General features: G+C 38.9%; 1 protein-coding gene across 2 annotated transcripts in view; it reads right to left on the bottom strand.

The window, feature by feature from the left end:
* LOC146313418 (uncharacterized) overlaps positions 1 to 19530 on the bottom strand; it is a 33290-nt gene extending 13760 nt beyond the window's left edge. The window contains exons 1-8 of one of the 2 annotated variants that reach the window (XM_084739910.1): positions 19358 to 19530; positions 11726 to 11787; positions 11326 to 11346; positions 9228 to 9500; positions 7158 to 7245; positions 6463 to 6689; positions 4670 to 4957; positions 2503 to 2681 (exon numbers count right to left, since the gene is read on the bottom strand). In XM_084739910.1, coding sequence (XP_084596036.1) covers positions 2503 to 2681; positions 4670 to 4957; positions 6463 to 6689; positions 7158 to 7245; positions 9228 to 9500; positions 11326 to 11346; positions 11726 to 11771 — 1122 coding nt within the window. In that variant the 5' untranslated portion in view covers positions 11772 to 11787; positions 19358 to 19530. Of the gene's footprint in view, positions 1 to 2502; positions 2682 to 4669; positions 4958 to 6462; positions 6690 to 7157; positions 7246 to 9227; positions 9501 to 11325; positions 11347 to 11725; positions 11788 to 12781; positions 13191 to 19357 lie in introns of those variants that run through there. The other variant, XM_084739909.1, reaches the window with a different exon arrangement.
* Positions 19531 to 21646: the final 2116 nt, after the last annotated feature.

The raw sequence follows: 21646 nt of genomic DNA on the forward strand, positions 1-21646 counted from the left end.
CAATACTTTTTTTAAAGTTGGCAATAACCATGATATTTAAAAAAAAATATATATATTCATGTTATGTTAATTATACACAATATTGTTAGGTCTTATTGATCTTTATAGACTCTCATTCCACCAATCTAAACCTGTAAAAGAGACAGAACTCACAATAACCAAATTTAAAGATGTATTTTTTGAATTCCCTATAGACAAAGAACATCACAGCCCTATTTGTAAAGTAACGGTATAATTATAAAGATTCTAAAGTTGATGAATAAGAGCTAAATTTACTACTGAGTAACTAAGAATGAATCAAATGAAACTTTACAGTTGCAGGTTATTAACATGATATATCATGTAAATATAATCTAATAGTCTCTGTAATCACCTCTGCAGCTGTTTCCTCTGTCTGTGTTGTTTACGATGAGTGAGTCATTTCTCTGCAGAGGTTTTTTTTTTAATGCCAAGTGGCATAAATTCAATCAGTTTAAAAGATCATTTTGTGGGCGTGCTGGTCAGGGAAGGAGGGTTTAACTGTCATTTATTTAAAATTATCCAATAATTTAGTCAACTAAACTTTTGGTAAAGCAGTAAAATGCTCAGATTATTAGTTTTGCAAGAAAGTTAAGTTTGTTTTTCTTTAACCACCTTCTTTAAAATGATATATAATAGCAGAATTAAAGCAAGATTCTGTGAACACTGAGTTCTGATGATCTTTGGAGACAACAGGATAAAACAGACTAATTTAGTTTAACATCTAACAATATAAACAAAAGTCTTCAGTGTTTCAGCATTTTATATTAAACCTTCATACAACTGATGTGGACGTCTGTCTTATGCCTGTTTGGTCTTTTTATTCGAACACGACAATCAGTGTGATGTTTCATTGTTTTCTGCAGGTGAATCATCTGTTTGTAATGAGTTTTTAATTGGTCCAAAAATTCAGTTGGTTAACAAATCTCCAGCTGAGGATGAGGATGCCGTGGCGACAGAGGGGTTAACTGTCAGCTCCTCTAAATCGTCCACTCAGTCAGTTAATCAGGAGTATTGAGCAGGTGAAGATTGAAAATACCCGACTGGGAAACAATCAGCGGTTTTTGTTTAGTTCAATTTTTGTTCCTACAGGCTCAGCACCACCTCTGAGGGTCATAATTTATTCTTAACTGAAACTTTCATTCAAAATAGAAATATTAAGACTGAGAAATATAGTAATGACAGGATATAAAAGGCTTTTTTATAGTTAATTTAAAGATTCTTAAAACTGAGTGCAAGACTACAGTAAATCATGAACAATTACTCAAAGTAAAAATAAAAAGCGCTCTATATCTGAGAAAACATTCAGTGGCCAAAACTCAAGCAGTGATTTGTATTACAAAAACTGCTAAAAAATATTTTCACATGTCAACTAATCACAAGTTCACTGTGTTCATGCAAAAATATCTGGTGCTAAAATCTTGTTGTTGTCTTCAACAGCTCTCCTTGCTGCCAGGCTTGAGTCTGTAACTCGCGCTTGTACTTCATTAAAAATTAAAATTTAGAAAGTAAAAATGCATGAAAACGTGCTTCCTGAAGCTTCAACTTTCCTCACTTGTGGACTTATATGGAGCACGTCGCTTCATGTTCTACAAGTTTGGACTTAATTTTGAAAGACATTTTAACTTCAGTGCAGCAGAGTCCTAGAACAAAGTACAACCCCTCTTTCAAACACCTTTTAGAAAGTCTTAAACCTCCCAACCTCAACTCGCAATTGTAATTCTTAGTTTTAGGTTTTCTTTGCATGACTATTTTACACTTATATTATAATTTCATCATATGAGACAGCTCAGCCCAAAATCAAAAATTTTTTTCCTCTTACCTATAGTGCTGTTTATCCATCTAGATTGTTTTGGTGTGAGCTGCAGAGTTTTGGAGACATCAGCTGTAGAGATGTCTGTCTTCTCTCTAATCAAAGTGCCAGTAATATATTTGGAAAAACTCAACAGAAATGTCTCTTTCTCTTGCTTTAATTTGTTTCTGTAATCAACTTAACATCAGTGTAAATGAGGGTCACTTGTCAATGATTTCTCCGGTATAAATAAAGGTTTAATGAATGAATAAATGTTTAAGGCTGAAGTCTCCAACATATTGTTAATTACTAAGAAATGAGTTCCAACAACAGTATGAATTTCTGATTAGAGTTTGTGGTGGTTTACTTTAATATCATTTAATAAAACTTGTTTATGTACAACATATAAGTGTGAGAGAAGAGAACAGAGATCCAGGAAGCAGCACTAGAATAACGTGTTTCTGTTTGTCGTCCTCTGTCATGTGGATATCTTTAATTTGGCTGTAACCATGAGTGTCAGGTCCAGCACTGCAGGGGGACGAGGTCGACCAGCTGACCATGCTGACAATCCCAGCCAACACACACACACACACACACACACACACACACACACACACACACCTAACACTGTGACCCTACAACATTCCTCCATCACAGAGAGATGAAGAATGATGGTGCTGCACCGGTGTTACCTGTCTGAACGCCTCGCCGTCTCCTTTGCCCGCCTGCTGAGCGAGGAGCGTCAGCCTCTTGTTCTTCTCGTTCCTCTTGTGCACTTTATAGAGGCAGGACAGCAGGCACACCAGAAGCATCAAGGCGAGCAGGCCCAGCAGGGAGAGGATGGCCACAGTCAGGGGAGGCAGCTTATAGGCTGAGAGAGAGAGACGAGACGGCAGAAACAACCACAGAGGAAAAATAATAAGTCTTCTGTGACTGCAGAAACGTTGCTTCAGGCTGACTTTATTGTGTAGAAGCTCATATTTCTGCACATTTCAAGGCAACGGACTGCAAGAGAGTTTTTGAGTTTTGAGTCCAACTGAAATTTACTACTACTGACTATTTTAAAAAATAAATAAATAAAATAAAAAAGAGTAAATTAATTGAAGTGATTGAGAAAGACCTTTTTTGTTATTTCTAAATGTCAAAGATTCAAAGAAGGAAAGTAAATGGTCTCAACTAAAGTTATTTCAAAACTTATAAGTTTGAGTTGGGCCCAAACTCAAAAATCTATTGCAGTGCGTTGCCTTGAAATTTTGAGTTTTCTGAACTTTTCTTTTTTACAGTGTGTCTGTTTCTTGTCAAAACTGATTCTCGCTTTAATTAGCAGGTTAGTTTGCATTAACATGTTGGTGGTAATCTGGTTAAACTGCACTGATCGTAGGACAGCGGTTCTCAAAAAGGGGTCTCTCTGCCACTCTGCCAGGGGTTCTGTGAAAAGTTTTCACCGTGAGATAATCAGCTTTGTCTGTTGATGAACTAGAGCCAGTGTTTGGTTTGTCCATTCTGGGCTACTGTAGAAACACGGCTGTGCAACATGGCAGCCTGCACCATCTGTAGATATAAACTGCCCTTTCTAAGATAATAAAAACACAATGATTTGTATTTTCAGGTGATTATACACTAATGAACACATGCTTATGAATATTATATTCCATTCCAGCCACATTGTGCCAATAGATCTGCCCAAATCTTGCACACTGGACCTTTACATCTCCAATTCTACCGCCGTTTATCAAGTTGCAAGTGTTCATTCATTCATTTCATTCAACCTTTATTTAAACTCGGAAATACATCGAGGTAGAGACCTCATTTACAATGTAGCCGAGTGAAATAATAGAAAATAAAAGCACTTAGACATAGAAAGCCAAAGAGAAACTACATGAGTGTGGCAAACAGAAAAAAAACACACAATGAAAGTGAAATTAAAAATGTTTTTTTTTAAATAATACAACAAAAAATGATTAATTAATAAAATCATCAATAATGAATAAAATAGCAGCAAAGGCATGCATGTACAAAATATCACCGTAGTCCAACACTGATAAAAAAAAAAGTTGCCTCAACAAGCATCTTCCTACAATGTGGCCTGTTTCTGTAAAAGAACCCAATTTTAATTCGTAAAGAATTCACCAACTTAGAAATATGATGTTTAAAGGTTAATTTATCATCATACACAGTGACCCTTTCAATATTTGTACCATAGCTGGTAGAAACGATGAGGTTGTCATGGATACTATTTTTTTGATCTGGTGAACAACATGAATTTAGTTTTGCCAGCATTGAGAACCAGTTTCTGATTATTGAGTGCAACTTGGACATCAGAAAAGCAGTGCTGGAGGGATTTTATGGCTGAGTGTGCATCACTGGCAATACAGTACAAAACGGTGTCATCTGCATAAAGATGAATATTACACCCAGAGGCAACTGAGGTAATATCATTGATCTAAATCGAAAACAGAACAGACCCCAGGATTGAGCCTTGCGGGACACCTTTTGCTATTTGGATAAATTCAGATTTAACATTGTTGTCATAATATGGGTGATGGGATCACTAGCAGACAGTGGTGGACCTGCCTTTACTGCCTTCCAGAAATTTGCTGGATTTGAATATGATTTTGGAATTGGATTAAAATAATAATCAGACTTAGCCCTTCTTATCACAGATGTACATTTGTTTCTAAACTGTCTGAAAGCAAGAAAGCATATAGAAAGTTGCCAGGTTACAGGCATGAAAACACTTGGTGAAGTGGTCGGGATTGTGTAAAAGTCGATATAGAACGCATGTTAGTTCACAAAAAAGCCAGATCAGAACTAAAAAAAACGGTACGTTGATCATTTAAATGTGTCTGTTTCTCTTACCGTCCACCTCTATGTAGACGTGAGCCACAGGAAACCCAGCCAGGTCTGTCACTTTGAAGATGCCCCTGTCGGACTCATGGACCTTCTTCATGATGAGCTCTGATCCCTCCACGTTCAGCCTCCCCTCCAACATGGAGTCCAGCGGCGACACCAGAACCCCCTGCTCCAGGATGACCCGGTCCTGATTGTCTGATTTGGGCCTGTAGACGATGTTAAGATTGGAATAGTGCAGGTAGAGGTTTATCTTCAGGTTTTCTCCGTAGGTCAGACGCAAGAAGTTCTGGTGCTCTGTGGAGAAACGAAGGGACGAATGTAAACTGATGTACAGAGTATATGTATAGCTTGTTTGGCAATGTGTCTAAACTTACACAGGCACATTTCTAGAGTTTTTAAATTTGATTTAAGCCATTCAAACAGTAGTAAATTTGGTGGCCAAGGTACATTTTTGGTGGCACAAACAAATGTAAACTCATGCAAAAACATTTCAGAAAAGGCAGTTTAACAGCTTAATGCAGCTGTGTTAAATCTGCTGTGTCGTCCATTTTTCCCATGAATTGTGATGTGATGTTTCTGATTCTTTTTCCTCTGTAAGGATCTCATTAGCAGTTTGAGTAGGTTGAGTAAACCCACACTTCGTTAGCACCAAAATATTGGCTCAGCAGCTTTCTCATTTTGTTCTTTTTGGCGAGGAACTCCATTCCCCTTCTGTTGATGTTCTGTTGCATTTTCAGTATATTCAAATTGCTTAAAATAAAGCTTGGGTTTGAATTCAACATGTCTGGTCACGGGTGCCCTTTGTATGTTGTTTAGGGAGGCCGTAACAGTCCAGCGAAATGTAAAAAATGATGATCAATTTGTGAATTTTGCAACAGTCTAAAGCATTTGATCTGCAGGGAAGGGAAGGACGGTTGCAGTCATGCTAGTAAACTAAAAATCTAAGTGTAAAAGAAAACTGATGATGACAAAAAAGTGTTTAAAGTTACAGTTAAGTGTGAAGTCTCCTTTATGTTACATCTGGGGGTTAATAGGCAAAGTTCATGGTATTTACTGCAAAGTATTTATGTGCAAGACCGTCAAAATTGAAGGCGCAATACTATGAAAAAGTGGTATGTCCCAATTGTTGTTCTTCGTACGGGCAGCTGCAGCACTAAAAGTAAAACAAAGTATGTGATTTGAAGCGCAGCTCATCTTCTGTTTAAAGCCAGTGTTCTCTTTTTTTAAAGCCATTGTATCTCAGTCTTTAGTTACAATACAATAATAATAAATAATACAAATGTGTTCTTGATGGATTCTTATCTACATGCTATTCTTTACTTCTGCAGCAGCAGCCTAATGTCCCTGCAGGCAGGTTTAACTTCATTTTAAATACATTAAATAAAGACTTATGACCTTGTCTGAGATAAAGGCATTAGGATTTTCTAAAGGTAATACACTCAAGAATGAGATAATGCAGACAGTGACTCCAGGCCAAGATGAAAATTTGCAATGTGAGTAAAACAAATAGCCTCTCACTAACTCTACTGCTGTGTTTCTGTCAGAGGTATCACTATTATCTCTTCTGGGCTTCGTAAACAACTCAGTCTACGGTAACAAAAACACAACAATTAAAACACGTATATTAGAGTGCATTACTGCCATATTCTGCTAATAAATGCCTGTAAATCTTACACACTGGACCTTTAAGCACATCAGTAGGAGTCACTCAGATGCACATTAACATGAGCGACACATGAGACTGACGGATCAGTCAATTAAAGCTGAGAGGATGCGGCGGAGCACCGATCTCTCCTCACCTCTGACATTCAGACAGTTCCTCCTCCTGACTTTGCCCTCGCGGTCCAGCACTGTGAAGCTCCCCTCGTCCACCATCCTGACCGACTGCAGCATCACCCGTTTCTCCGTCACGCTGAGGCGGCCCACATACTCTTCTGCCGACACCGCCGTCTGGTTGTACAGCACCACGGGCGGCGCCTCCGTTGTATGCTGTATCTCGGTCTGATTGGGATGAGCCGGTGTGGGCCTTCGCATGGTTTAAAATCAAACAGAAGAGAAGAGATGTTACCTGAACTAACGCAGGAGCACCAACCACAGCTCATAGTACTGTCACTGGATATGAAAGGAAAACGTGTAAATTCTCAAATATCGATGAAAAACTTAATTTATGCCATTGCTCACGACCCAGTGTCCCAATAGATTTTCACTATCCACTGACTTTTCAGTTGCTGATCAATCAGGAAGTGCTGACATGATCATTTCTCAGATTCTATACATTTATACGACTTTCAACCTGGAGCCAACAGTGAAAACTTCTGAGCTGAGCTTCATGTCAATATGGTGAATGCAACAGAAGTGAAGTATAAAACTAAGGCTAACTGGAATCTGCCGTCCCTGGTTGGCTTTTAAATTCAAGTCAAAACAGCTAAACATTTTGTAATAAACACGACAGATGAGTGAATCTTTTCTTCTGTCGCACTTGCACGGCCTGTACCTGAACTCCAGGGTGATGGGGCCTTCGACGTGGTTGAGATGGATGTAGTATGTTTCTCCGTACTTCACCACTTGCTCCAAAGCACAATCTGATCGTGAAGACGAGAGGAAATAAAGGTCATGATGAAAGTCATTATGTAGGCTACAAATCAGTAGTGTTGTTAATATCAGTTGTGAAATACTAATACAAAATCTTCTATTTTAGAAACCACATCTTTGAGAATTTGTGCACAAAAGAAAAAGGAAGTTTGTAAAGTTTGTTTGTGTACTGTAATTTGTTAACTGAGGAGTGCTGCATGCTTCATTTAAAGTATGCTACATTATGTTCCAAAATGTGCAAATGTTACTTTTTGTTATTATTGGACGCCTTCAGTGTGCAGATAACAAAATCGTGACATGTAATTTATGGATACCATACAGGACTGTACGCTAAGTTTTTCTGCACAGAGCACTGGTGCTATATTGATCATACAGGACAATCTTATCAGCCAGGTTAGGCTTTTATTTTCCCACTTTCATTCTCCATAAATCTCCACCTTATTTTAGTGTTTACCCAGAAACTACTTTAATCTGTTTATCTTGTTTTTCCCGTCTTCTTTACCCCCCACACAAACAGGCACCTCTGGTCTATTGAAGCACACACACCAGGGCTACTGTGTGCGGCTGCTCTGTTCGCTTTCTTCATCAGCAGTACGTTTTCTAATGTCTCCCAAAATAACACAACTCGCGTTTTGGATTTTTTTTCACTTGCCATTTTCACAGCAGCAGATGAGCTGCATGTGGAGGAGGAGGCTCATTGTAACTCCTGAAGCACAGCGAAGTATAGGAGGAGAGGAACGATTGTTCTCTTAGCTGGATGAAAAACTAAAAATAAAAGTTAAAACGGATCACCACATATACTTTGACAGCCGTTAATATACCTGAGCAACCCGCCCAAGTGAAGTCTATGTGTAGAGTATAAGTATTTTGGCATCTGGCTTGATGTAACACTTAATTTCAAACGTCATGTTGACAATCTTGACTCCAACTGTCTGACTTTCCAGTGCAAATTGAACGTCCCATTAAACCTGAGAACTGCAGGGAGATGAAGAGAAAGACAAGACAAAGACGAGTGAATATAACGCTGATCTGTCTGTCTGTTTCTCACTGTGACACAAACTCCGGTCTTCAGTATAGTTCAAACACTTCATGCTGCATGATCAACCAAATTTTTCATGCCTCCCTGACATTTCTGTCCATATTTGCACATTCTGTCTCTCTTGCTTGCAATCACACTTTTTCTTTATCAGCTGACGATGTGAGCACCGTTATCTCCCTCAGGAGTGAACGTCGCTCATGTTCCTGTTCATTAATTACAAACTGATCCGTTCGGTGCACCGTTCACAAAAAATATGAGCACCTTCAATGAACGCTGCTCTTTTAGTGCATTCATGCACAACGCTGTCACACTGTATGTACCCAAAGACAACTCAGAATTAGGAAAGACCACTTTTGAATTCCACGCTCCAGACATATGGAATAAGCTGCAGAGTACTTTAAAAATGAATCTTAAAAGTTTCCAACAATTTAGAAATAATGTCTTAAACCCTCACACAACAGAAAGCATTTTTTTATGGGATGAGGTTTCATGATTTTATGTTCTTCCTCTTGTTGATTGAATGGTTGTGTTCACTTTATACTATTTTATCACAGTTTTGTTTTATTTATTGTGACTTGCTATTTAAAGTGTATTGCATTTTTTCTTTTACATTTCTTTGAAATTATGTGTTCAGGAATGTTTTTTATTCTGTTTTTATTTTATGTACATTCAGGTCCTGAAAATGTGTGTGCTGCAGTGGTCATTTCGTTCAGTCCTGGTACTTCCATAATAGAGCACTGAACTGAATTGTGCAATTTATATTCTTTGCAATAAATTGTAATATATTTGCATATTCATATTTTGCACAGTATTCCTGAAAGACTTTATATTTTTCTTCACTTGGTATGTATTTTTCATTGTTCAACAGCATTCAGAGTGGAAGGCAAATGAAGAATTTCATAAGTGCAGCAGAAGCAGCAGAAAGCAGCTTACCCCTGACGATGAGGACGAGGTGCTTGGCTGCGTGGGTGTTGTTGGTGTTCCTGATGATGTACAGCCCCTCGTGCTCCTCCTGCACGTCCTCCAGCACCAGGTGGCCCAGAGAGTTGATGTGGACCCATCGGTGCACAGGCTGGCCTGCCTGCAGCAGAACCACCTCAGTCAACTCATCATTCTTGGGTTTGAACACGACCTCGCCAACGTTCCCGGGCGGGATATCGATGTGAATGTCCTCCCCAAAGAACGCTGTCCTGCGTTCCTCTTTGACTGGCAGAAACAATCATGATGTTTCATTAGGTGTTATTGATAGCCTGCTATTTCTTATTTACATTTCTGCCCAAGTTTGAACCTTATTCCACTGTCACTTTATCGTTCCTCATGCATATCATTTGTTAAAGGACCAGTGTGTAGGATTTAGTGGCATCTAGTGATGAGGTTACAGATTGCAACCAACTGAATAGGCTACTGATTACAGATATTGGATTATTTGTGAATCATATTTGTGTCTAATTAGCAATGCATATCAGCAATTTTTTTGAAGTAACTGGCCATGTTGTTAGCCAAAAATCACAAATCACAGTTTGGCTCAGGTGGCTTCAGACTCTCATTAGTGCGACAGAGCACACTAGCGTGACAAAAGCCCTCAAGGTGCTTCTAAAACCTTGACGTGGCGTCTACTGATGCTGAAAATGACCAAATGCTCTTTATATTTTCACGCCAAAAACACATTCCTGACAGCTTCCTGGCTGTGCATCTCCTCTGCTGTGCTGTGTGTCAGCTGCACTGCACGAGCACAAACTGTTGCACATTTCTTTAATCTTTTTATTGATTAATCTGTGTTATTTTCTAGGTTAATCTATTAGTTGTTTGCTCCATAAAATGTCAGAAAATGTGTTAAAAATGTTGATGAGTGTTTCCCAAAGCCTGATGTGACGTCCTTAAACAACCCAAAGATATTCAGTTTACTGTCATAGACGAGTAAAGAAACAAGAAAATATTCACATTTAAGAAGCAGAAATCTGATATATTTCTTTTTCTTAAAAATTGCTCAAATTGAATTAGTTAATCAATTAATCTTTGCAGCTCCATGTGCCTCAAGAGCAAATAAAACAAACTAACAAAGTAATTGCAAAGGCTGTATCTAGAGCCGATGTTTGTTTTTTCTGTTCTGGAATACTATAGAAACATGACAGTGCAACATGGCCGCCTCCACAACAATTCTTATTTTCAGGTGATGAAAACATACTTATGAGTATGAGATTCCGTTTCCGCTATATTCTGCCAATAAATCACTCTAAATCTTACACACTGGACCTTTAATTTACTCTTCCAAAGTCCCGCCCCCTTTTGCTCTGTGCTCCAATAACAGTTGAGTTTCCTTGGTACCCAACAGAACCTCGGTCAACTTTCTCTTTTCCTGTTTCCTGCACTTTTATTTGGATAAAAAGAAGCACTGTAAAAGCAGCCAGTCAGTATGTGTCAGTGTCACAGACTTCATCACGAAGTTAGTTAATGATGTCACTGAGTGAATGACGTGCGCTGATTGTTTCCGTAGATCAAAGAGAATCAGAAAAGAGTTGTAGTGATGATGTAACTTTAGAATGGAGTTTGGTTCAACAGCAAATAAACAACAAAATAAGGCATCTTAATACGTCAGATCCATCCACTTGACTGAGACAGACTGAAAGAAGCCCTATTTTTTAAATGTTTTGTGTAACAATGCAGATCATTGATTGGCAAAGACATATCATAATTGATCACCTGACTAAGGATTTGGGCTCGATAAACAGCGATAAAGTTATCTTATGTTTTGCATTTAAACTGGAAAAGATGTTGAGTCTGCAGTTAAAGTACCTGAAAGGGTTGCTCTCAATCATTAGCTAACTTAGGCTGTGACTTAGGATGTCATTTTTACAGGTAGCCCAGCCACATCTCTTCACCATCTTCAAAATCTTGATATAAAATCACACAGCACAAGCTCAGGAAATAGGAAAGTTCACAGAGGTTCCAAAAATGGGCAGGACTTAGGAAGGGTCAGTTCTCAAGCAATTCCTAGTCGTGCATTTCAATCCAAACTAGCATGCAGTTTTACCTTTCAAATTTGCTGACACAACTGTGGAAGAAAAGACAGAGAAATAAATAGAATTAAACCAGATCTTTTTTTAGTTCCCTGCTCATTTGTACCAAGATCTCTAAATAAGTTCCTTTGTTCTTAATGGAAAAGCACTTCACCAAAAAGTCTGAAAGCGTTTGAAATGTAAATGCATCACATAATGACAGCTAAAATTAGAACAGATGTAAACACACTTTAACTTTCTCCTAAGACAAGAAAAGAAAGCAAATAACTGGAAATATAACAGATCGCAAAATAACTTATAGCTTCCTTTGTTGTGCTTTTCATAGAATCTATGCTAATCATTCAGCTGAAACACATGCAGTTTCAGCCATTCATTTATCCAAACCCTCAAGAGACTGATTATGTTTGTGCTTACCAGTGCAGAACAGGGCGCCGAGCACTGCAGCGTCGATTACTTTCATCTTGAGTCGTCGGTCTCTGGTAAAAAAAGAAACCCACACACGAGACACAACAAATGAGAAAAGCTTTTTATAGCATGATTATGACTTCCTAAAAACAGATATCCGCCTTAATTATGTCAAGATGGGATAATTTTATTTGACATGAGAATATTTTTCTTTAAACAAGGTTAACTTTCTCGAGGTAAAGATGAACTGCTAATTTGTGTTCGGTGTTTAATTGAAAAACACCTCTGCAAAGTAGAATCGTGCCAAATTCAATCTGTGTCCTCGAGCTGAAGAGGAGTTTCCTCCCCCTCCTGTTCTGCACCACCCAGCTACATTAAATTGCATTTCACAAATTAGCTCTAAAACACCTGAGGGAGAACATAGCCAACACTCCATGACAAGAACGTCTATGGTGCTGCTGTAAAGACAATATACACTATTAAGCCCAGGTTTACAGATAAGGTGTCTTCAAAGCAGAATGAGGCGTGAGTCAAAGACGTAACACTGTGCTGCTGAAGCTCTCCTGCGGTGTGACGAGTCGATCAGCTCTGCACTCACGACACATGACCGCAAAACCAGAGAGATGCATAGAGAAGGAGGGGAGGGGAGGAAGAAAAGCAATAAAGACAGGAGAGAAGAACGGTGAAGGAAGAGAGGCTGCAAGAGAGAGTGTGTGGTCATCCCGCTGGGACGATGAGATGGACGGGAGCCAGCTGGCACGAGGAGACTCTTTGACCTTTCACGACGCTGGCACTGGATTAGATTGAGACTGAGCAGCAGTGGGACAGTTATCAAGGTGGGATAGTTAGACGGACAGATAGCGGAAGAGACAGAGAGAAACAGCAGCAAAAAGAGGGGAATCTGACTGGACAGAATTACTAACAACTCAACAACTGGCTGGTTCAGAGAGAAGGGCTGTTTCCTGTGAGAAAAGGCTGTCTGGCAGCAAAGTAAAGTGGTGAAAATATTCTAAATATACACTTAAACTGATTTTTTAGATGGATTAAAGACGTTTTGTTACTGACCCTGAATTACACTGGTTAGCTTCTGTGCTGGTGCTCCTCTCTGCTTCTCCAATCTGAGGATGCCAGCAGGTATCCTCTGTGGGTAAAACACTTACTATTGATAAGTTCTTCATACAACTCTACATTAAATAATCCAAATTATCCGTTTAACATGCATCCCATCACAACTGGACTCTGACCACCTCTGAAGGCGATCTGGGCCACACTGAAGGACCGCCTACTCAACAGCTGTCTGATTTCCATTTGCTTTTTCACTGTAATGCAAATTACGTGTTCAGGCTCTCTTCCCAGCCGAAATAAGCAGCAGATGTTTGTGATCACACTATCTGTTTCAACTGAACTCACCACTGAGCTAGAAACTGCAATATCCCCACACTCTCTTTAAAAATTGCGCAATTTTGAGAGTTGCCAAGTGAGAAGACACGACCGTAAAAATCATTTGTGACTTTGTGTGTTGCATTGATTGCAACACACTGATTTTTTTTTCTTTCCTTGTAAAAGACACTGTGTCAGTTTGTCACAGCTGCCCCAGTATGTCGACTACTCTGTCTAAACTGCAATTGATTTATAAATAAATCTCAAGTGGTTTCACCATTTAGACGTTTTATGAAAGAAGATAATATTTTATTTATGGTAAACCTGTCAAACTATACAAATACAGTAAATAGTAACCAAGAAAGGGTTGTTATGTCGCCCAAGGAGAAAGTACCAGGACCAGCTTTAAGAAATTGCACAATTTTCTGAGTTGTGAGAAACTTTATAAACCACTGTGACATGATTGGAGAAGCAGACAGGAGTCTTGGCACAGAAACTACGCAATGCACCGCTGTGGAAGGGATCAACAGAGAAACGTACTTTAGCCACCAAAGAAAAAGATCCACCTAAAACAGAATCTGTATCAGTTTAAATGTATGCTACATTTAGAATATTTTACTGCTTTACCTTGCTGTCAGACAGCCTTCTAATTTGTGCTATATTATAGATTTAAGCCAGCAAAAAGCTATAAAACGAGTTTCAGAGTTCTGCCCCAAATCATGAAGTCTGGAAAGTTATTTTCCTGTTTCTATCCACCGCAGCATTACGAAACAGAGAGAATCACTGCATCTCCCGACTCCGACTGAGAGAACAATAAAAAGCCACTGAATTCCTGCCAGCTTCCTCAGATGAGGGATTAGAGTGCTATTTAAAGAAAAAAGAGAGAAGAAAGCCCATCTACTCTCCCTCTGCACAACAACAGACGCAAAGTCACTCCCAAATGACACCCGCCTCGCACTGAAGTGCAGAAAAATTACTCAAGAGGCTCTTAGTCCTTTAGCACAACACAGTAATCATGGCATATTTTCTAATCGGTGCCCTGTGTGGCAGGTTTCAATCGTTGTACAAACCCATTAGCTTATTGCATGTGTGAGTGCTGGTGGCAGGGCGCTGCAAAGACAAATCACACGTTTAAATCATTGATGGACACAGCTATAAAGCTGACAAGAAAATAGGAGGTTGCTGCTGCTTATGTGAAGGTCATACTGCACGTCATTGACCAGACACACGCACATACATTTACTTTCTCTCTCTTAGACAACTAAGCTCTTAATAATACATTTGTATGGATGCACTTTGCCTCACCTAGGCATCTATAAACACCATGTTCAGACTGTGAAACAAATATTCTATGCCCATGAAAGAATAAATGCACAATATGACTCAGTTATCAAAACTGATGCTTCTTATTTTCCACACACAGAACTTTTGGCAGCATTTTTGATTGGTCAGCAACATTAAAACATTCAAACTGAAATTTAAATAAACCGCATTCAATTGTTTTGCTTTTGTCTTCCTTGACCTTTCTCACAGGATTGGTCAGGTGTTGTCAAATACTGACGTTTTAGGTTGGCAAAGTGTCCCAAACACAGCAAAACTGAGAGAAAATAAGAAAAGCTAGGGGTGGAATGGTACGTGTATTCATCCTGAACTGTTTGGTACAGGATGTTCAGATCGATACATGACTTCCTCAGTCCATCCACCCTGTGACCAAACCATCAAAATCGTCTACAGAAATTTTTGAGTGCAGGTTTACTTTCACTCTCACTTAATTACATTTAATACAGAACTGGACCACTGCATCAAACTGTGACACTCTAATAAGTTAGGAACATTCATAACTTGTAGCTACATGTAGCTAATGGTTAGCGACACAGCGGCACCTTGCGAGTGTTGAAGGTATAAAACAGTGGTGGTGATAAACTCCCCAGTTTAACGTGGAAGTGAGATGGAAAAGCCACCGCGGAAAAAAACGCCATAAGGTTGAGAAGAAAGGGAAGTTTCAGGAATAATTGATGAGCTCTTAATTCGTCTAACCTCGGGGGGCGGATAGAGTGATCTGCCTGATCTGCAAATGGATGAATTTGGTGCTTAAGGAATTTTTAAGGTTTTAAACTCCATCATGAGACCAATCACAAATCATACAACGAGTTCATGAGGATTCCTGTGCAGCCCTCAATCACATGCTGGCTCCCTATGCTGCTACTCACTCATCAAAACTTTGAGACCCCCTGGTTTTGGCTAATGCAGTGTATTAGATTGTAGTTTTTTCCCACAATATCCGATTTTGGGCAGTTTAAGTCGATACTGCTAATGATACTAAGTATTAGATCTGTGCATCCCTACTAAGAAGGCTCCACAAGGCATATCCCTGCTGAACTTTCACCCAATAACAACCTAAAAAGAACCTTTTGCTATCCAAAAGGGGCACTATGAATAAATATTTTCAAAGAATAACACACAATTTGATAAAACTGGAGGGCTAATGATGCATTTGCCAGTGTTTTTCTGGAGGGCGGTTGCTTTAATTTAAGGTGAAAATTCAGAAAAACTTCTGTCTCTGGATAAAAGCATCAGTTAAGACGCCTGAGACACAGATGTAACCGCTGTCCTTTGGCTCAGGGCGCGATGTCCCTTTTAAAAGTCTGACTCTAAATGGGGTCACTGCTCCTGTGTCTCCCGTTATGACCAATTAGATCAATCGAGGTGTGCGAGCGCAGCATCCACTGAAGTGTGTGTGACACGTCCAGCAGCCTCCTCGCTGTGAGAGGCGTGGAGGTTACATCTTTCAGGCTGATCTCATCAGCCTGACATCCATCCTGACTGACAGACTTAAGAGCCTTTTCCCCCCTCATCTCTCCTCTCCCACACAAGCCAGGAGGGCGCTAGCATCATTCCTCCATCCTCCTCCTCTTGATACAGCATTGTCTCTCTCAGATTTCTGCTCCTCTTTATCTCCGGTTTCCTGTCTCTTTTTTTTCTTATCTTCCTCTAAAACACTTCTGTCTTTTTCTGCCTCTCTTCTTAACTCCTCAAATATCCTTTTAACTGATTCCTGTGGTCAGACTCATACACTGCTTTGCCATAAAATCAAATATATTTTATAGTCACCCATAGCGAATATGATTCTCTTTGCACTGTTATTGTTTCAGGACCTTTCTCTAACATTACTGCTGACTGCTAATTCAATTAGCTTGAGTTTTAGTGCATTAGTGTCCTGAAGGGCTGCATAATTAAACACAATATTCATTATATGCATTTTTTTTTTTTTGATAAAAGTAAAAAGTGAGACAAAATGGCATTATAATAAAGTACTGTAGTGCTGCAGAGATGCCCTGGCCTACAAATCTTTTTCTCCAGTTGTAAGCGTGTTTGTTTGGCACAGACCTCAACTAGTATCACATTTTCATGACTTTAAAAATATTTTTGTAAGTTGAGATGACCAGTGACAACAACGGGGCTTTTACGACAGGAAACAAGGTGATATTTGAACCCATTTTTGTTACAATGAGGCTGAGAAAAAAAAAAAAAAACAAATGAAGGGAGGCAATGAGGCAGTTTGATAGGAAAATGTACCACAACTCTGAAAAGACTCACCACAAAGAAATTAATGAAACTTTTTTTTTTAAATCTATATTAAGCCAAGTTCTTGCAAGGTGGTGATGCTACTTAATGTAAGCAGTATTGCAGATCATACACACAACATCTGTTACACATCTGTCTGACCTGGGAGGGGGATCCCTCCTCTTTAGCTTCCCCTGAGGTTTCTTCCACGTTTTTGCCTTAAAACGTTTTTGTTTTTTTGTAAATTCTTCTTTACTTTTCGAGGGTCTATGGGACAGGGGTTGTTGCACACTGTGCAGATCGTGAAGCCCCCTGAGGCAGATTGTGATTTATGATATTGGGTTATTTCACTAAAATCTGACTGGACTTGATAATGATAAATAAAATGTCCCTTGACTAGATGAACTGAACGTTCAATATAATTTGTTGAATAAAAAAAAAAGACTAAAATAACAACTGTTTTCATTGACTAAAACTAGACAAGGATGGTTAAGGGTTTCTTTGACTAAAATGCTCAGACCTGAAATCTTACTAATAAACAGGATGAGGTTGACTATTAAATTTTAAAAAGCTGACAAAATGAACACTTCACTTTGCTTGAAGGACACAGAGAAGGGAGTGGCAGTTTAACAAGAGGGATGTATTTCAGGATGCAATTTCAGATTTTTTCATTGTTGATTAATCTGGTGACTATTTTCTCGATTAAAATGTGTCTGTTTATCTGCTTTTTACATACAAAAAGTCAAATATAATGATTTCAATAATAGGACCCAAAAATAAGGATTGCCTGCTTGCCCGGAGTCAGTAAAATACCACATTAGGCTAATAACTCCAGCAACTCACTTGCCCATTTGGGTAAGTGATAAGACAGACTTACACTATTAAACTATTGTGATAATAGATTATTTGTTAAAGTAATTTTTCATACAAAAATGGCAGAAAATGCTGTTTTCATCCTCTCAGATTTGAAGATTTCCTGGTTTTCTCTGTTTACTATAACCGGCATATTTTGGGATTTTGGACTGACAAACCTTCAAACTTGGCACAAATGTTCATTTGGACACACAGACATGGATGTAAACTTGCAACATGGTTAGCTGAGACTTGTCACTTGTCTTAACCAGACACTAGGGGCCACAAGTCACCAACAGCTGCTTCAGTCTGAAATTTTGTTTCAGCTCTGGACATTGTTGGCGGGGGTCGTGTTAATGCTGGCAGAACCTTGCAAATCTCTGCTGGTTATATCTGGCAGTTGCCACATTGCAGTAGGTGCTTCACCATCTGGTGTCTGAAGGGAAATCTACTGAGTGCACTTTATTTTTCTGACATTTTATAGATATAGCAGTCCTAGATTAAACATGCTGATTAGATTTAGTCTTTGCTGTAATTTGATAACAGCTAATAAATAAAATAATCTGTACAGGGGCAAGTAAAAACTGACTTTGGGCAAAGGGGTTTCTGACCCGTTTGCCTGATGCTGAACCCTGCAGAGCCTTTAATCCAAAAACAGTGAGATCAGTGCCACTTTTAAAGTAGACCTGGACCTGCGTGTCCCCTGCACTTTCCTTCACTGCACCTCCAACCCTTCCTCGTCTCTCTCCCCCTCCTCACCCTTTACGCAGCCCATTCAGCCAGGAGCAGCAGCTGCTGCTGGTGCAGCCACCATGGGTGTGTCACGACACAGCATGGATGGGGGCTGTCCCGGTACGGGGATGTCCGGATGGAAGATGGAGGAAATAAAGAAAGGAGGAGGCTGGATTTATCCACCACAGTCAGACAGTCTTACCTACAGTCTTATCTTCTCTGTGTGCATATTATCATTATTTTTTATCTAGAAGAAAGAAGAATCAGTTGGATTTGAGCATCATAAGTGAGCTTTTAATATCCAGTTCCAGCTGAAGATTGAGCAAAAAAATCTATATATATATATCAGATATCTTGTTTGGGGAGATCTGTTACCCAACAGATGGAGAATCGTTTGGTTTTCCAAAGATAACTTTGTTTAAGGTATCATGAAACTGTCCTCGTCCCTCATTTAACACTGTATAGAAGACTCTTTAGCTCTAATGTACATGTCGTAGCGGCGAAGTACATTGCGTAACCATTTCCACTGGGATGAAGCAGAAAATACCCTTTAATTCAGACGGGTATATCCCACATATTGCACCACAGTCTGAGCAACATACATAATATCATTACTGTATCTTGCCTTAAAACCGATAATCAGGTGTTAATGTTAGTTTCCTCTTACAATACATGAGCAGGAAAAATAGTGAATTAACGATATTGAAAAAAAAAAAAAAAAAAAAAAAAACTGGAATAAGACAGGAGACCATTTGGAGCACAAAAAAATTATTAAATCATGTCTCCTCTGGGGAATCCTGGATTCCTGTCTGAATGCTGTGAATTTTCTCGAATATTTCCGAAAGTTTACCCGTCTGTGACTTGTCTGTAAGGCGTTAATTTTTTTTAAATTCTTGTGTGAAGATGCCTGTAGTGAAACTGCTGCACGCCTTCGCTGCGTTGCTGTTGGTTACACGCCCTAAATCAGCCGTATGGGACCCGCTGAACACAAGCAAACAGTCAAAACAGCGAAGGAAAACCTGCAGAATTTAACCCACTATCTCCCAATTTGAACCAAACGCTGAGCAAAAGACCGACTGCTGTAATATACAATTATAATTGGATGTTAATTACCTTTGTCAAGCCTCGAATCCGTACACCACTGGACTGGGAGGGGCTCTGGAGGGATGCTTTCTCTAAGACGTCTATTTTTTTTCTTTATTTCATGAATCTCGTCCACCCCATCACCCCCCAACCCGACAACAACAGACTTCAATGGGGCCGAATCGGGAGTAACTGGAGAGTTTCGGTTGATGTCGGGTTTGTGAACCATTTGAGATCGGAGGTGTTCGGGAACCTTCGGTAAAAACCGTCAGTCCTGGCTTGAAGCCACGAAGCATCAGCTCTGCAGTTTAACCTCAGGCGACCAGAACACATGATGCCAGATGTGTCACATCTGATGATCATTCATCTGGTCAGGCAATCAATAACACCTAATAATAACTATCATCAATAACTGGTAAACTGATAGTCAATAAAATGTTAGTTTATGGTTATTTTACTGTGAACAGACATTCAGATTATATTTATATATTCTTTATGCAATGACCTTATTAAGCAGTTGTTAAGTCTTAGAAACATCAGTTGCATTAATGATGGCCATCCAAGTAATGCTTATAGATTAACTACACAATATTTATTAACATTTATGTATATAGATGCACTAAACAGTATTGATTAACCATTTACAAAGTATTCTAAACAGTTGTAGCACAAATTAATGAGAAAATAACATTAATTATATCATGAGTTATAATTAGTAAATGTAATTATCATTTCATTGTTGTTGACAGTGAAATAAGTAAAGTTTATGTTATATACTAGGCTCATCTACAACAAAGAGAAAACCACACTTTGAAGATGGTTCATAAATGTTGCTGGGGACATTTATAAGCGACATATAGTCAAATCTTTAGTTAGCTAATGCTAACAAAATGCTATCTCGCCAGTTAATCTACATCAATCATTAGCTAGCTAGTTAGCTAGTATTTTGCTAACTTTAAATAGCTTGAGGTGTAAACTTATATGTTGCTTTTGATGGAAAAAAGTTAACGTTGACGTGTAAATTGACGTGTGATACCAAGCTTGCGCAACTTTTATTGGGCTGCAGGGCAAAAAGAGGTGGAACGTAAGAAGGGGCAATTATAACACTGAAAAAATAAGTCATATTAACCCACCTCCAAGTAATCACATTACTGCTGTTGTGTCTAATATTACTTTTATTATCCTTTTTTTGCAAAAGACAAGGTAACTATTCTAGTGGTGGCAAAAGAGTCTTTGTTGGTAAAGTGAATGAGTTAAAGCGGGTTGATGAGTTGTGTTCTTTGCTCTGTTTGAGTGTCAGCAGCAGTAAACTACCGTAATAATGTGAACTTCTTGTTCTTGGTCCTGAATCTTTCCCAGCCATTTGTGTGGCTGCTGTCCAAGGTCCAGACACTTCATCTCAGCCACCGGCGTTGTGTTTCTGCTTTGTATCATAATAAATCCAATTACTCAAGAGGCTCTTAGTCCTTCACAGCCAAACACAGTAATCACTGCATATTTTCTAATCGGTGCCCTCTGTGGCAGGTATCAATCATCCAGCTTTAATGTTCTACAAAGCCATTAGCTTATTACATGTTGGAGGGCTCGAGGCGAGGCGCTGCAAAAACATAAATCACAGGTTTTATTTAATGGTACAGTGAGCTATACATCTGACGAGAAAATGAGAGGTTGCTGCTGATTACATAAAGGTCATTGACAAGCCACACGCACATATATATTAAAAACTGACTGACACATGAAAAATGCCTTCAGTGAAGTGCAGTCAGACAAGTGTTTGTGCATCTAAAGAACACAACTGAAAGCAGTGTAAGAAGCCCACATAAGGCTGCAGGCCTCACCTCGCTGAACTTTTCTTCCCTTTACAACATAAAAGAAAAGTTCTGCTGTCATAATGGAGGGCGCTATGAGTAAAGAACAATGTTTCAACACTTTTGCAAGTGTTTCCAGTGTTTTGGATGGTGCATTAGTGTTTCTGCATTGGGGTGAGGTAGCTCTGATTAAGGATGAAAAAACATGTCCATTTTAAAGGTCTAACTTTTTTCATTCGTTCATTATACATTTCATGTTGTTTGTTTTAAATTAATTAATTAATTCACCGATTCAGAGTAGGTTTTCACAATTCAGTTAAAAGTGTTTAGTTTTAGTTATTACTTTCAGGACTCTGAGAACTTGTCTCTGACATTTTTCAGAATTTCCTCATATTTTAAAGAGTAAAAAAGAATATGTTAATCATAAAAAGTAATAATAGATTAATGGCTATGGAAAATAATCTCAAGTTGCTGCTACTTTTCAGTTATTCCTGCTGATAGACCGATTTTT

Source organism: Lutjanus erythropterus, chromosome 16, assembly GCF_056507025.1.
Source record: "Lutjanus erythropterus isolate fLutEry1 chromosome 16, fLutEry1.hap2, whole genome shotgun sequence".
Taxonomy (NCBI): domain Eukaryota; kingdom Metazoa; phylum Chordata; class Actinopteri; order Lutjaniformes; family Lutjanidae; genus Lutjanus; species Lutjanus erythropterus.